The sequence below is a fragment of the Notamacropus eugenii genome, chromosome 6, assembly GCF_028372415.1.
Source record: "Notamacropus eugenii isolate mMacEug1 chromosome 6, mMacEug1.pri_v2, whole genome shotgun sequence".
In the NCBI taxonomy this organism is placed as follows: Eukaryota; Metazoa; Chordata; class Mammalia; order Diprotodontia; family Macropodidae; genus Notamacropus; species Notamacropus eugenii.
In genome coordinates this window covers 382,012,622-382,029,303 of record NC_092877.1, presented here as the reverse complement: position 1 = coordinate 382,029,303, position 16,682 = coordinate 382,012,622, and the positions used below count along the sequence as shown (strand labels likewise).

The following is a 16,682-nucleotide window of genomic DNA, read 5'->3' as shown; positions in this document are numbered from 1 at the left end:
TAGACAAGGTGCTAAGAGCCTTCCTTGAGCACTCTCAGTACTGTGAGCTCAGTGTCTGGCACATAGTAAGGTAAACATTCACCAAATTCTCTGTCTGTCTCTGTGTCTCTGTCTGTGTCTCTGCCTCTCTCCGTCTCTGTCTCTCTGTCTCTCTCTCCTTCAAAGTCTCTGTCATCATAGTCATCATCATGTATACCCATGAGGGGCCGTGTCATTGATCCATAATTCTTCTCCCTTCTCTTTTGACCAGTCTGTCTTTCTTTATAACGCTCCTTCACAATCACTCATTTGCAATGTAAAATTCTGTAAACATTTTCTATTAACCACAACAGCGGAATAAGATAAACTGGAAGATAAGTTTAGGCTTTGGCATGGATTCTTTGATTCTCAGTGCTCGATGCTTTTTCAAGTCACACCTTTCTAAAGTTTTCCATGGAGCATATTAGGGAATCCTCAGTTTTCTTATTATTAAACATAGGTGGTTTGGAGTATATATTCTCAGAAGTCTCTAAAATTCTGATTCAGTGGTCTCTCAATTCAATGCCCTAACATCTGCCAACTTAGCCTGGCAGATTTTATGAGGGAACAGAGCCCAAGAATTGGAGCTTGGAGAAAAAGTTCCCATTAGATAAAAAACCAAACCTGCCCTAACGAGGGGGAAGGGGAAGCTGGTAATTTGTGAAGTACCTCATTAGAAGCTTGGAATCTGATATTTCAGAAGTCCAATTAGAAAATATTTAAATTTTTAAAAGGTTTCATGGTTTTGAGAATGTGTTCTTAAAGTAGTAGCTGGAAAATATGCAGGCTTCCCTGGACCAAACTCTTCTGTTCTGACTTTGTCCTAGCAAGGACATATTTGATGCCCTCAGCATTTACGCACTTTCTGTGTAATGTATATTACTTTGGAATTGGCCAGGAGTTTCCTAAAATAAGAGTAACCATGGGCTGAATTGGACAAACCCCATGAGACTGTCTGGTGTTGGCCAGTACAAGATGATTTTCCAGGCTTGTTTTTGTTCCCTTAAGGAGTTCAGGTGGCAATACTAACCCTTTCTTTGGAAAGTTCATTCCAGAACCTTATGACCCTCTTTTCAAAGGTTCTTTTAACATCCTATTTAATTTTCCCTTTGCTTTTACTGAATAACTAACAAGCAGAGCACAGATGATGAATGGGGCACATTTCTGGGGAATTAGACAAGTGGTGGAGAAATCTGAGTTTAAAATAACAAAGCAATCCTTAGCTCAAGAGCACAAAACTGTCTGAAAGCTTCTGTGGTCGCTCTTAGAAAAACACAATTCAACAAACATAAGCGGCAAAGATTTTAACCTAGAGGTCACACTCAGTATTTACCATTATTTAAACTCCTCTCTCTGGGAGATTTGCTCACTCCCTTCCTCTGTCCTCCCAAATCAGAACATGTCTGAATAGAGCTGGTGCTAAGAGATTCTACCGTGGGGAATAGGCTGACGTTGTGCAGAACTTCCACGTTTCGCTGAATTCAGAATAAAGAAGCAGGAGGACATAAAAACCCTGAACCTTGTCATCATTTCAAACTTAGATACCAAGGCCTGGCAGGCAACATGGTACTTCCGAATGGAAGGCCTGCACCTCTGTGCCTCTGCTGCTTGACTTTCTGGCTTCCTTCATCGCTCCCCTCAGAAGCCACTTCTCAGGGGGATCCTCATCACCTCACAGGGCTCCCCTCGTCCCCAGAAATTTCTTTTTATTGGCTTCATATATGGTAATTTACATACGTGCTGTATCTCCCAGTACCATGTAAATCCCTGGGGTCAGAGTTGGATTCTTTAAAAAAAATTGTATCGCCCAAATCTGACACAGTTTTGGGGGGAAGAGGGGAAGCAAGGATTTCTGATGTGGGGAACTTGTGGAGGAGGGAAATGCCCTCAGCTTTTAAAAAGAATAAGTTGGTAATTGTATTTCAGTATAATTGATTCCCTTTGTAATGCATTATGCACTTGAGAACATTTCTTTGAGAAAGAGTCTGGATGCTTCCCCAGCCTGCTAAAGGGGTCAATGATTCCAAAAAGTTTAAGAATACTTGGTCTTGGTTATTAAAAAGTTGCTGTCAGAGGACCTATCCAAATCCAGGATCTGCTATGTTCTGTCTACCTAGGTGACCTTAGACCAGCCATTCTCCCTACAGGGCCTCATTTCCCTCTTCTATAAAATGGACCTCTGAGGTTTTTCTTACAGTAGTGGCTCCTACATGTTTTGTAGGAGCATGGTTTTGGTGGATCATGTAGTTGTAGATTGTTTTCCACTTTATACTCAAAATAACTTAAATATGTACATCTATGTGGTTCTTTGCAGAAATATGCAACCAGTTTCCTATTGGCTCAGTAATTTTGGGATTTTGAGTTTCAAGTTGTTGGGGTTTTCTTAGCAAAGAGACTGGTGTGATTTGCCATTTCCTTCTCCAGTTCATTTTACAGAAGAAACTGAGACAATAGGGCTAAGTGACTTGCCCAGGGTCTCATGGCTAGTAAGTGTCTGAGGCCAGATTTGAGCTCAGGTCTTCTGAGTCAAGGCCTGATGAATAATTACAATTTTCTGACCCCAGGCGAGTTACTTTGTCTCTATGTCTCATTTTCCTCATCGGTAAAATGGAGGCAGTTGGACTCCTAAGTTCTGTTCAGCTTGAAATCAACGATTTTTATTTTTTTCCCTACCTGAGCAGCAGTGACAGCAGGTAAGAGAAGGAGGCACCAGGTCCCCATGCATCTGTCCTTGTCATTCCTGCCCTGTAAGACCCCCTACTCATTGACAGCACTGGGCTATTTATGGAGGGTGCCACCAAACTCTTCAACCAGGTTTAAAAGAAATGGCTAAAAGGGGAAACTATCTGAGTCATTGGCAGACCACCCAGGCCAGTGTGCAGAGCCTGAGAAACTGTCAGGACATCTGGGTCAAATCATGTGGTTCAACTGCTCATTAATCATGCAAACCCCTGCAAGAAGCTTTCTCTCGGTCTTTCGCTTTGTCTCTGTCTTTCTCTGTCTCCTCCACCTTCCTTCTCTCTGCCTTCTCCTCTTTCTACCTTTGGCCTCAGTTTCCTTTTTCTCTAACATGAGGTTGTAGGAGATAATCTCAGAGACCCTCCCTACTCCCTTTTGGGGAGACGTGTTCTGATTCTCAGAGAAGGGTCAGACCTGTGGGAGGACCATCGCTTGAACCACAGGGAGACAACGTAAGGACACAGGGACAAGACGAAGGGTCCTGCAAAGCCCGTGTATGCTGAAGGCGAGTCAGGCCGGAGAGGAGCTGCCCCTGCCCTTGCGGTGGGATTTTGGTAGTATCTATCTCATTGTCACTGTACTGGGACTGCTCCATCTCCCCATGGTTTTCTGGCAAGACACCATGTTGGCCTTCACTATGACTGGAGATGAAATGGCCCAAGGCTTGGTGAAGGCATGTCGTCCCACCTTCTCTCTCACATTACATGTAGGAGGGAGGTTCTGCTTCTCCCTGGAACCCATCCCTGACTAAAGATATCTATCCTTTCCCTATTTTAGCTTTTTATTTTTTCTTCTTAAATTTGAAACTCCATTTTTTTATTCTAAAGCAAATCTACTTTGAGTGGCTAGATGGTATAATGGATAGAGTGCCAGACCTGGGGTCAGGAAGATCTGGCCTCAGATGCTGTGTGACCCTGGACAAGTCACTTAACCCTCTTTGCTTCAGTTTTCTCATTTGTAAAATGAGCTGGAGAAGAAATGGGAAACCATTCCAGTATCTTTGCCAAGAAAACCCCAAACAAGGTTCCACAGAGTGTAACAACAAAGATCTGCTTTGGAGACATTCACTGGTGACTGTTTTCTTTTGTTTGTCGAGTTTCTCTATATAGTGCCAGTTCTTATGGCCACAGCTGAAACCTATTTTTTAGCAAGTGTGTGACAGAGCTGCCCAGTAATAAAACCATGTGCGTGTGTGTGCATTTAATGAGCATGTTCTCTGAGCCTTTTCCTGACACCCTTGTACAGAGTTAGCCCATTTCGAACATGAACATAAGAGTAAAGGGCTTCCAGTGAAAGCCTGACCAGTTTTATAGACCTGGCAGCCGCTTTGGGTTTCCTGAGGGAGTTCACAGTCTAAAGAACTAGCCTGTGGAGAAGGAATTTCCTTGGGTTAGGAAATAACCCAAGCCCCATAAGCCCCAAAATTTGCTTTTATCGAGGTTTGAGAGGGAGTGACCATAGGCTTAAAGACTTGGGCATTGAAAAACAAAATTGTTCAAAGAACTGCAAGGTACGAATCTGATCCCATGACAGGTTAGTGGCCCATTTGGAAAACTGGATAGCTTCTCCTCTGGAGTTGAGTGACTAAGAAGGCATCATTCTACAGTGATGCCTATCTGTTGTCAAAAATTTGGAACATCTGGTGGAAGTGAGTAGATGTTGTAGGTCTTTGTAGGTGCTTGTTCTTTGGTTAAATCAGGGATCTAATCTTTTTCTGAGTTTAGGTGCCTTTGGGAGTCTGGTGAAGCCCACAAACTCTTTCTCAGACCAATGAATTTACATACAGAAAATAAAATACATAGGAGTCCAAGAGAAATCAGTTACACTGAAGTATAGCTCCCATTTTAAAAAACATTCACAGACGCCGCCACCCCCCACCCCCCGCCAAGTTAATAGATCTCAGGCTAGACATTTTTTGTTAAATATTTCAGTGTTTGCTGTGACCATTACAAAGTTCACTCTTTTAAATATTTACTTGCTGCTATGCCAACCCATGCCACCAAATCTTCAGGTCTTCCCCCAAATTCCCCTAGTTATTCCAAGTTGCCTTCTTGAGGGTTTTGCACCTTTTCCCTCAGTTACTGCACTACACTCATGAATTCCACCCTTTGCAAGGTCTCCAGAACATGTTTCCTGAGAGTGAGTACCACTTACGTGTACTTCATATAACCTAAGAGACAGCATCCTCTTAGAGAGCACAGGGCTGCTTTCTTGGAGAAGTTCCCATTGGCATGTAAACCACAGCCTGGCTGAAAACAGAACTCATTGCTTTTCTGAGATTCTTCATTCTGAACTTCCCTATGACCGGTGGAGGGGGCACTGCCATCCTCCTCATCACTCAGCCTCGAAACCTCAGTGTCTCTTTACTTTTGACCCACAGATCGAAATCAAATTCTCCTGCCCAATCTCACTATTTCCCGCTCCCTAACATCTCTTGTGTAACTAACTAGCTGTGTATCCCTGGGCAAGTCACTTGACTTTGTTTGCCTCAGTTTCTTCCATTATAAGCAAAAATAATATGAATCATATAAAATTAATATTATACAATATATGATATTGTAATATAAGATGCACTGTAATATCTTGTAATATAATATAATTAGGAAAATAATAGCATCCACCTCCCGCACAATGCCTTACACATAGTAGGCACTTTGTAATTTCTTATTTCCTTCTCTTCTACAGCCCTGTGTGCCTTTCTCTCCATTCACACAGTGTAGGATGCCATCGCCTCTCACCTGGGCTAGTGCAGAGCTTTCTATTTGGTCTCCCAGTTGTAAATCTCTCTGCACTCCAATCCACCCACCCTTTGGCTGCCAAGGTGATTTCTCTAAACTGGGCACCTGACTTTGTCCCTCGTCTAGTCCCAAAACTCCAGAACCTCCCATTTGTAGCTGCCAAGGGCTTGTCCTGAGATTCCCTTCCATTATCTCTACATATCTTTTCTATTTCTTTACTTGTTATCTCCCCAGTATAATAGGAGCCCCATATTCCAGCTGTTTCTAAATCCTGTCAGTTCTGCCATCACCACACCTCTGGCATCTGTCTCCTCCTCTCCACTGGCATGGCCACCAGCTTCATCTCACCTCTCATAATCTATACCTTCCTACCAGGCCTAGCTCAGGCTTCAGCTGCTTCATGAAGCCTTTCTCAATATCTTCCCTGTTTCTATTGTTATCTGTCTCCTCCAGTTGCCTTTTTGATATGTACCACTCTGCCTGCATTGTATCTACCAGGAGAATGTGATCTCATTGAAGTCCAAAGGGGAAAAATGTTATCATCAGGGAAGGGCCAGGGAAGGTTTCATGGAAGGGGTGACCTTTCAATTGGACTTTAAATGGTTCAGAGGAATCAGGTGAGGGAACCATTGGTTGGCCAAGTTGACTGTTCTAGGCATACAAATAGGACTGTAATACACACTGCGATTCCTAAGCACATTTATTTAATGGTTCATTATTTCATTCTTTCCCTAGAAAGTTCAAAGCCAAGAACATTTGACTTGTGTGATTTGTTGTTGTTTGTCCTTTATTTTTGAAAAGGGACCAATGACTTGGAGGGTGATGTCTTCACTCTTGCATGAATTGGGTTTAAGTGAGGCAGAATTATTTAGAAACCTCTCAAAATTCAGGATCCTCCATTTCAATCTTCTTACACATGCTTTGGGCAGCTGGAATTTTGTTCCATTCCTGTTTTTTGGCTAAAAACTAAAGGAAAAAGTCCCAAAGTTGCCTTCAAATTGGAGAAATTATTGCAGCACTGGTCAGTGATTAAGGGAAGCCTATGAAGCATAGGAATTCTATTTCCCAGAAACACATATGGACTTTAAAAAACAGGTGAAGAGAAGGGAACTCAGGACCAAGTTCCTTTATCCAGGCTTATAGATCCCAGGATGGAAAGATGTTCTTACAGCTGTTCTTGTTTGTATTCCCCCACAGTAAAGGGGCCCCTAGAATGGCCATTTATGGCCATGAATTCCAACCCTTACAAATGCTGACTCAGCTAGTGTGAGGGGTTTGCTCTGGACTGCTCAGTCCCTCGCTACAAGTTTCAGGACATGGGAAGGTTTCTGTTATTGATCTGCTTTCTGTTCGTGGTCTCTTCTAGACGAACCAGATGGAAAAAGCTGCTGAAGCTGCTTATACTTTCCTAATGGCCAACCCTGAGCACATGGTAGTGCCTCCTGAGGATGGGAATACAGAAACAGTGGCAGGAGCAAAGCTGGTGGATCGAGAAGCCCAACCCCATTTGGTGAGTTGAAGGAGGGAGAGGTGGAGAAAGACAGAGACAGACAGACAGAGAGCTTGGCATCTTTCACCCATCTTAAGCGTAAAGTTTTTCTCAGTCTTGGATAGTGGTGGTTGGGCAAAAAGAGAGACGGTAGACTTGCAAATGAGAGAGAAGAAATTAACTAAAATTAGTAAACTCACAAAAATGTTACTGCTTACTACAGCAGTTTTTTTAGCCTGATTTGTGTATGAACATTTTGAATTTAAAAACGATATTTCCATAACTGAATTTTAATATAATTGATTTCCTTAGCAATTCTATGTATTTTTATACATTTGAAAAGAAGATTCTTAGAAGGGATCCTTACTGATCTGCCAAAGGACACCAGAACACAAGAGGTGGATAATCTTTGATAACAATAATAATCTACATCAATGGGTTAAAAAAGTACCACAAGCACTCAAAAATGGATTTTTGAAGTGCCAGGCAACGAGAAAGCCCTTCTAGAGAGACAGATGATGACCACTTACTTCATCCTCTGTGTTTCTTTAAGTTTCAACCCAGACCTGAGAAGTCAAGGTCATAGCATTCACTACCATCAAGGCTTGGGCTCTCTGACTGGGATGTTGTTGTAGGAACAATTCATCAGCACTTCTAAACTCTCAGAAACTGTCATGGTGACCTCCAGTTGATTCTTCTGGACCAGACTTAGAGCAACCAATGAGAAGGCTTAGTAAGCTCCTCATAAGCCTTCTCTTACTTTCCTAAGTGCATAATTCCAAAGATTGTGGACTCCTTTCAGTGGTGTCAGTGGCAGAGTATCCACACAGTCTTCTCTGTGGGACTTTTTCTCATGTTCTCTCATAGACCTTCCACATGATCATACCCACCTCCCCCAACAGGCCTGGGTTATCTTCTACCTCTGTTAAAACTTCATAACTACCAAAATAGTGGTCAGGCTATCTATTCCTTAAACCTTGACCTGGCTCTTGAGATGGGATCTGTTCTAAATATTGTAACAACTTAACATTTCTAAGACTGGAGTGAGACTTAAAAGGACTCAAGAGAGTAGCACCCCAAGGAAGTATGCATTTTGGGAACAGAGGTGCTGAGACGAGAAGGTGCCTGGAATGCCAAGGTCAGGAGACTTCTGTGAGAAGAATCCTTTTACTGAGAAGGTGAAGGTTGGCATCGTCTCTGAAGTTTACAGTATTAGAGAATTTCACAGCACCCTGAGAGGCTTGATGAGTTGCCTGGGGCGCCTCAGCCAACCTAGATCAGAAACAAGACTTGTGTTCAGGTCTTTCTCACTCCAAAGCTGGTTCTGTCTCCAATGTGTATTACTGCATCTCATGAGAAGATGCATGAGAAAATCGCATAAGTGAGGGGTCTCACTGTATATGAATATAAGTGACCCTTCTTAATCCCAATGAGTTCATGTCTGAGGATACTTAGTGGTAGCTAGTTCTACCTCTTAGCTCTCTGTTTGTTCATTAGGTCTTCACTTACAATTGGAGGACTACTGATGGGAAATTGTCAACTTGTTCATACTATTGAAGAAAACCAAGCCAACCGTAGCCCTGTTTTTCTTGTGTAACTCAGGGGATCAGGCACTGTGACTCAAATGTTTTAACACGTCATCATCCTGCCTGTTTCCCCTTCTTGCCAATGGTGCTACCATGTATTTCTTTGCAGGAATGCTACCGGGAAGCAGTAGAATATTATGAAGCTGATGAGTTCCAGTTGGCCATTGAGTCCTTTGAACAAGCCTTAAAGGAATATTTCACAGCAGACAGGGAATGTCGGGTTCTGTGTGAGTGGTCCCAGAGCTATGGAGACAATGACCATCTAGCAACAACTGATGGCTTCTATGAAGTCATTGCAGGTAAGACTTTTCATTTGACTCATAAGAGGTAATATTGAAGCTGAAAGGAAATAACTTAGTCCAACAACCCTATTTCACAGATGAGAAAACTGAGGTCTAGAGAGATTAAATGATCTAAGTGCCCAAGGTTGCAAAATTAATGGCAAAAGCTATATGTCCACCTCCAGTCTATTTTTTTTGTAATAACAATTTTTCCTTCTCTAGGTAACTTCACTTTGATGGGTGCCACTTGCTGGGTCAAGGATGTGCTATTTGGAGGAGAGATCTTTAATTCACAGAATGTTAGAGTGGGATAAGTTAAGGGGGTTATCTAGTCCAGCCACCTTGATTCCTAGGTTGAAATTCAGTGATAAGTGACTTTCCCAAGGGACACACAAGTCAGACTCAGACCCAGAACACTCACTCCCATCTTATTACTCCTGTGTTACTTTACCCCCTTCCACTGCTCCCACCACTTTATTTGGGTTGGGAGTCAGGTCAGAAGAGAAAGGAAAGTAGGGACAATGATGAAGCATCTGGTTGTCATTTCTAGAATACGCCAATACATCAGGGACTTCACTGTAACTGTGTTGAGGTATCTGGCCTGCACCCCCTTCACAGATAGAGAGCACAGTCCCTTGACTTGGTGAATGGTCTTCAAGAGTGGCTGTAACTCATCCCCATGCTGCCAAACCTATGATGAACCTCTGAGACATGCTGTCCTCAAATGACAGGCACAGTGGCCATCCCTGGACACACCCTTGAAGCCCTTCCAGCTGGGACAGACTTGCTAACGTTTGCATTCCCCTGGCAGAGCTGGCAAGAATCCAGGGTCACTCAGATACCACAATGAGGCACCCAGGGACTTTCATAGGGGATTTCTGAGGTATAACTTGAAAGATGGCCTGACTCCTTTGTTTATGGTAAGGGTCATTGGATTTCTGTAAGCCCTTTGGAATTCAGTTAAAGTTACAGGAATCCTGGAACATTGTCACATGCATTTTGTTTTTCTTGTGCTTTGTCCCAAAGCCCCAAGGCAAGGTTAATGAGTTCCCTGCTGTACTCCTAGTTCAACAAACTTCTTTATAAGGAACCTCACACTTCCAATTAGATTATCCTGTTGGGCAACCATGTGCTTTTATCATCGCCTTAAAGGAAATTCATTTGACAGAAGAATTGTTGACTTGGTGTGTTCACCAATAACAGAAAATGCCTTCCTTTTTAACAATAATAGTGGTAGAGAGAGAACCAAGGATTCATTTACTGTAACCCTTGACAGTTGAGTCCTCTCATTGCCTGGCTATGTGAGGCAAGTCCCTGATAGTGAGAAATGGAGCATTCCTGCCTCTAGCTGGCCCATCCAGGTTAGCACACAGAGGATGCACAGAGATGGAAGGAGAGGAAAGCCTCTGATTTAGTCTTATCCCTTGGACTAGATCAAAGGCACCCTCCAGCTCATCTAGCCAACAACTTCACCTGATAGATGAGGAATCAGAGGCTCAAAGGGGAGAAGGAAATGTTGTAGCTTAAGAGGGGCATTGGTTTTGCAGTCAAATGACCTCTTCTGCTGCTGACTGCCTGCACCACCATGGGCAAATCCTTCATCTATCAGGGATTCATTTTAAAAGGAAAGTTGGATGAGTCTGCCTCTAAGGTTCCAGTGTTAATCCCTGATGTGGCAGTAAGGAGAAGAGCCAGATTTGTGTGAGGTCCTCTGGCCATAATCCTATGCTCTTTCCACTCTGACACAGATGCCCCAATTGGAGGTGCTGAGTGATGAAGCATATGGCATTTCCATGTGATCTGCAAACATGTAGCAAAATAATATAATCCCTGTGTGGCAGAAACTAGGCATACATCAATGCCTGACACCAAACGCAAGAATAAAATACAAATGGGTACATGATCTAGGTATAAAGATTTATACTATGGACAAATTGGTGGAGCAACGAATAGTGTATTTATCAAATTTATGGAGAAGGGAAGAATTTTTGACTAAAGAAGAAATAGAAAGCATTATGAAGTGCAATATGGATAATTTTGATTACAATAAACTGAAAAGTTTTTGCACAACCAAACCCAATGCAACCAAAATTCAGAGGGATATAGAAAATTGGGAAAGAATTTTTATAGTTTACATTGGTGATAAAGGCCTCATTTCTAGAATATATAGAGAACTGAGTCAAATGTACAAAACTACAAGTCATTCCTCAATTGATAAATGGTCAAAGGATATGAACAGGCAGTTTTCAGAGGAAGAAATTAAAGATATCTATAGTCATATGAAGAAATGCTCTAAATCACTTTTGATTAGAGAGATGTAAATCAAAACAACTCTGAGGTACCACATTACACCTGTTAGATTGGCAAACATAAAAGAAAAGGAAGATGATAAATGTTGGAGAGGATGTGGGAGAGTTGGAACACTAATACACAGTTGGTGGAGCTGTGAGCTGATCCAACCATTCTGGAGAGCAATTTGGAACTATGCCCAAAGAGCAACAAAAATGCACAGACCCTTTGACCCAGCAATAGCGCTGCTAGAACTGTATCCCCAAGAGATCATAAAAATGGGAAAGGGTCCCACATGTACAAAAATATTTATAGCAGCACTTTTTGTGGTGGCCAAAAACTAGAATCAAGGGGATGTCCATCAATTGGGGAGAGGCTGAACAAATTGTGGTATATGAATGTAATGGAATACTATTGCGCTATAAGAAATGATGAACAGAAAGACTTCAGGGAGGCCTGGAAGGACTTATGTGAACTGATGCTGAGTGAAAGGAGCATAACCAGGAGAACTTTGTGCACAGCAATGACCACAGTGTGCGAGAGTTTTTTTCTGGTAGACTTGGAACTTCATTGCAATGCAAGGACTTAAAAAAATTCTCAGTGGTCTTCTAAGGCAAAATGCCTTCCACATCCAGAGAAAGAACTATGGAATTCAATTGCAGAATGTAGCAGATCATCTGTGTGTGTGTGCGCGCACGTGCGTGAGTGTGTGTGTGTGTATTGTGTTTTGATTTGCTGTATGATTTCTCCCACTCATTTTAATTCTTCAACACAGCATGACTATAGTGAAAATGTATTTTATAGGAATGTATGTGGAGAACCTATACAAAATTGTGTGCTATCTCGAGGAGGATGGGGGTAGGTGGGGGGAGGGAGGGAAGAATAATAATCTAAGTTATATGGTAGTGATGGTAGAACACTGAAAATAAATAAAATTAATTAATTAAAAAAATAACATAATCCCTTGAATACTGGATGAAAATATCTGCTTATTCTTGACTCCCTGTTAGGGCGTGCCTGTCTAAGATTGGCAGGCTTATTATTCCCATTTTGAAGATGGGAAAATTAAAGCTCAGACAGATTAAATGATCGTTTATGGTCACACATCTGCCAAGGACGATGAGAAAACTGAAAAAAATAGAGCAGAAAAAAACTAACTCCTCAGAATGAAATTATTTTAAACTTTAAATTAATTTTGTTTAACTTAGTTCAAGAGCAGTTTTAGGAAAGGGAGGATAGGGAAAGAGATTACAAAATGAACTGAAAAGTAGCTGTTGAAATCCTCTTAGGCTAGCCTCTCTCTTCTCACCAGACTGTTCCTTCTCCTCCACGCAGGCCTCTACTCCCAGCGTCTGATCTGTGAACACAATTGTGTAAGGGACCTCGCAACATGGCCTGGCCAGCTCTCTCCCATTGAGAACTTCCTCCCTCTTCACTATGACTACCTCCAGTTTTCCTATTATCAAGGTAAGGTGTGCACAGAGGTGGTGCTAAGGCCTTCTCTGTGGGTCTTTTGGGATCAAGCAAACTTGATGTGAGTCAGGAAGAGGATGTGATGACCAAGTAAACTGGTGGGATTGCAAGCTGTCCTCAGAGAGGCAGAGTTCAGGACCAAGGAGATGATGGTCTCTAGCTTCAGACCACATCTGAAGGCATTAGACTGTGAGTGCCATGGGATAGGATATGGAATGGACATCGGTAACCTGGAGAACCCCCAGAGGAAGGAACTTCTACATTGGAGGGCCTTGACTTCATGCCATTGGAGGGTGACAGATAGGAGAACTATTTGCAAAGATTTGTACGCTCACTCTGCTTGGTTTGAGAGGCAGGATGAGGAGTGAATGGGGAATGTTGCAAAGATAATTTATGCTTAAAGTCAAGAAAATCTTCAATGACAGGAGTGGGCCCCCCTGGAGGAGGGAGTCTTCTTCTCCTTGGATGTCTCCAAGCCGGGCTTGATAACCACTTGTTCCATATTTTGTAGAGGGGACTGAGATTTATCATCAGGCTACCAAGATACCCTCCAAAATTCTCCTTTTTTATTGGTAAAATGAGGTGGTTAGACTAAGGGACCTCCATGGTCCCTTTAAACTCTAAACCAAGGTTCCTGGGCAACTTCTCCACAGTTCTCAGGGCACATGATCGTTAAGCACCTCCCTAGCTGCTGTACCAGATGAAGGTCCCATTAATACCATTGCCACTGTAAGCATAACTGCGGATTTCTTTGCCTTCTGGGATCACTGGGAAGTTACAGCTTTACAGCCACAGCCTACATTAGGAAAGTTAGCTTGTGACGTTTTTCATGAACATATTCAATAGAGTTGCACAGAAAAAAGTAAATACCTCTTAAAACAACATGGCAGTATGTGAATTGACATTTTTAGTCTACTCTCATGTATCAGTAAGCATCCCCAATATACACGGGGAGACCTGCTATCACAGGTTCTTAGGTCTGCATTCATAAAAGGAGAGGAAACTTTTGAGGGGTTAACAATCACTTTAATTAAGCGTATGTATCAATCCTTTAGTCAAACACATATATCATTCACCTAATTCAGGGGAGTTAGCACCCTGAAATTCAAAGAAAATACAGAGAAATTAAAAGCTAACAGACAGGGCTTCCTCTGCCTGATCGTAATTCCACAGACACATACAACTGTCTGTCCATACCAGAGAAGGAAGCACAACATCTGGGTTCTCCAAGCTGGGGGGCTCGTTAGCGGATTCCCAGAGTTCTCATCTGGCACTCAAACCTTGTATCAAAAACTAAGCCCCAAAATAAAACCTCACCCTCAGAGCTTTTATACACCTTTTAGAGCCAGAGGTCATCACATCCTTTGAGAACCAGTGCCACATTAACAAGTCTTGGACCTTCTTATAAATCTTCCCAGGCCCGACAATGAGTGGGAAAGATTCCCCTTGGTCACATTCAAATAGAGGCATTATATGTCTTGATTATACTAAAACCAAAACTGCAAAAGATTCTATTTTACTTGCCATTATGTCTCATGAGCCTTTTCTACCCCAAAAAGCAAAACACAGTCTGTTCTTCAGGGACTTGTTGCATAGTAAGTCAGATATTGGATGTTATTTGACAAAAAGAGAAAAAGAAGGAAAGATTTTGAGTGAATCCTAGAATTCAGCTATTTTTTAAAGTCTTAGAAAAAAAAAGTCTTTGCCTGAGTACTCTGAATGTTTTATTGTCTTGCATTCAAGAGACTGATTTAGGAATTGGAGAGGTGATTAGCATCCCTGCTATTTACCAAGAAATCACCTTGAAGGAATACTTATATGGCACATATTACTTCTGAGCCAAGGGAGGGCAGAGGTGAAACCCAACACCTACACGTTACTGAGGGATTTGCTGAAGGGCATGTTATAGACTCCCAGACCTCAGAAGGAGAATGCGAAGCTGCCAAGCCCTCTTGGTGTTTCCAGGTAAAAGGCACACTCTCTTGGGCTCCTTGCCCTTCTCTGGCATAAACATGCCAAAACAAACCCCAGCATCTGCCCAGAAGGTTATAGGATAACTCTTTAACACTGATACTAAATGCATTTTGAAGCTAGATTCCTTTCACTTATTCAGAGTAAAAGCTCCACGTCTGATGTCATGTCTTTTCAGTCATCTCATTTTTTGAGCCTTAAAGATTTAGGAGCATTAATTAGTCAAGGCACAAGGGACTGGGCATGTGAACATCAGAGCTCAGAAAAACGGGTCTTTTGCAACAGCTTGACCTTGGTCCACCTGAAAGACCATGAGTGGCCTCGGAATTGAGGGGACTGTCTCTGTTTCTGAAGGGAAGTCTTTGAGGAATAATTTCTCAGAATTAGCCCAAGGATGACTAACATACATTCAGAGATCTTTAAAGATCATAGAGATCTTTGGGTCAATGACATGCCCGGTGAACATATTAATAATTATTCTGAGAATGAACAACCTTAGGAGAATCTGGCATTTTAGAGCATTTTTGGGAAGCCCATTGAATTTCATGCATGTTACCCAAAAAAAAGAAAAGAAAAAAATATGGACAGTTAGCCCATACCCTATGCAATTAGAGTCAATCATTCTTCAATCAAAAGCAGCATCTCAACTTGCACACAAAAAAGGTTCCAGTGAAATATATTTAATGGAAATATTTCTTCTCTTTAGAAAGGACTTTCCCCCATTGGGGGTCGTACCATCCTACTAAGTGTTAAAAAACAGAGGATTAGGTCAGCATTTGGCCTCACTTTGGCAAGAATAAATTCATGCATGAGTAGCCTCTGAAACCACAAGAGGGGCTATAACAACCATGTAGCATGTGGTCAAATACAAAGGCCTCCGAAGTCATAGAAGAGAAAGCACTGGCTTGGAGTGTTCTCTTTGCTGGAAATGGGTCAATAAGCATCTATTAAGTGGTTACTACTGATTAATGGTATGCAGTCTCAACCTGACACTCACTAGAGGTTAGAGATGGATGCGCTTCTCCTCACCAGCACAGATCCCTGGCCGTCCTCCTTTGGTACAATTCCTTCTGTCATATCCCACGGATTTCTGTCACTGCTACCCATTCTCTCTCTAATCTCCAGACTTTCCCTTCCTGGTGATGGCTTTCCTCATGCCTATATTTCCCTATCTTTAAAAAAACCATCACTTGATCTGACCATAGCTATTGTCTTATGCCTTGTATTGCCTTTCTTGACTAAACTCTGTGAGGAAGCTGTCTACACTGGGTCCTCCTCTTCACTTTCTCTCATTTGATCATAAACCCCCTCAGATCTCTGCATTACTCAATTGAAATTGTGTTCTCCAAAGTCACTTTTAACCCCTCTTAACTGCCAAATATGATGTTCTTTTCCCAGTCCTCTTCCTGCTTGACCTCTCTGCAGCCTTGGGCCCTGGATCACTGTCTCCTCCCTGATTCTCAGTTTTCTTTATGTTTTCATGATGCTTCTCACTCGTCATTCTCCTTCCTCCTCTCTGAGTGCTCCATCTCAGTCACCTTTGCTGATGTTTCATCTGGATCACTCCCACTAAGCATGAGTGCAGCCCCACGGTCTGTCCTGGCTTTTTCTTCTTGCCCCTCTGTAGTATTTTGCTTGGTGATCTCACCAATTTTGGTGAGTTTAATTAACATCCCCATGCTGATGATTTTCAGATCTATGTATCTGACCTTTCTTCCTTTCTTGAATGTTGCATTACCAACTGCTTTTTGGGAAGATATGCCTTACCAACACTGCCCACTCGACTTGTCCAACAGAGGCATTTTCTTTCCCTCATGACATCCTTTCTTCTGAATGTTTCTGGGATTATCAAAAGCACCACCATCCTCCAGGTCACCAGGCTCATGACCTCACTGTAATCTTTGAAGTCACTGACACTCACCTCCACCTCCAATCATTTGGCAGGTCTTGCCACGCCCCCTTCATAGCCTTTCTTGTATACATTCCCTCTCCTCTCCCTTTGTGTAGCACGCTGTCCTTCACACCTTCATGAACTCATTTCTGGTGTATCCTAATAGCCTTCTGTCTGTCTACCACAAATCCCTTCCCATCATAATCT

At 42.3% G+C, this 16,682-nt stretch overlaps 1 protein-coding gene across 2 annotated transcripts in view; it reads left to right on the top strand.

Annotated features, from left to right (window-relative positions):
* Nucleotides 1-16,682, top strand: part of P3H2 (prolyl 3-hydroxylase 2) — a 146,588-nt gene that overhangs the window by 105,810 nt on the left and 24,096 nt on the right. For both annotated transcript variants that reach the window (XM_072618851.1, XM_072618852.1), the window contains exons 2-4: nucleotides 6,862-7,005; nucleotides 8,680-8,869; nucleotides 12,476-12,607. In XM_072618851.1, the coding sequence (XP_072474952.1) occupies nucleotides 6,862-7,005; nucleotides 8,680-8,869; nucleotides 12,476-12,607 (466 nt within the window). The remainder of the gene's footprint in view (nucleotides 1-6,861; nucleotides 7,006-8,679; nucleotides 8,870-12,475; nucleotides 12,608-16,682) is intronic.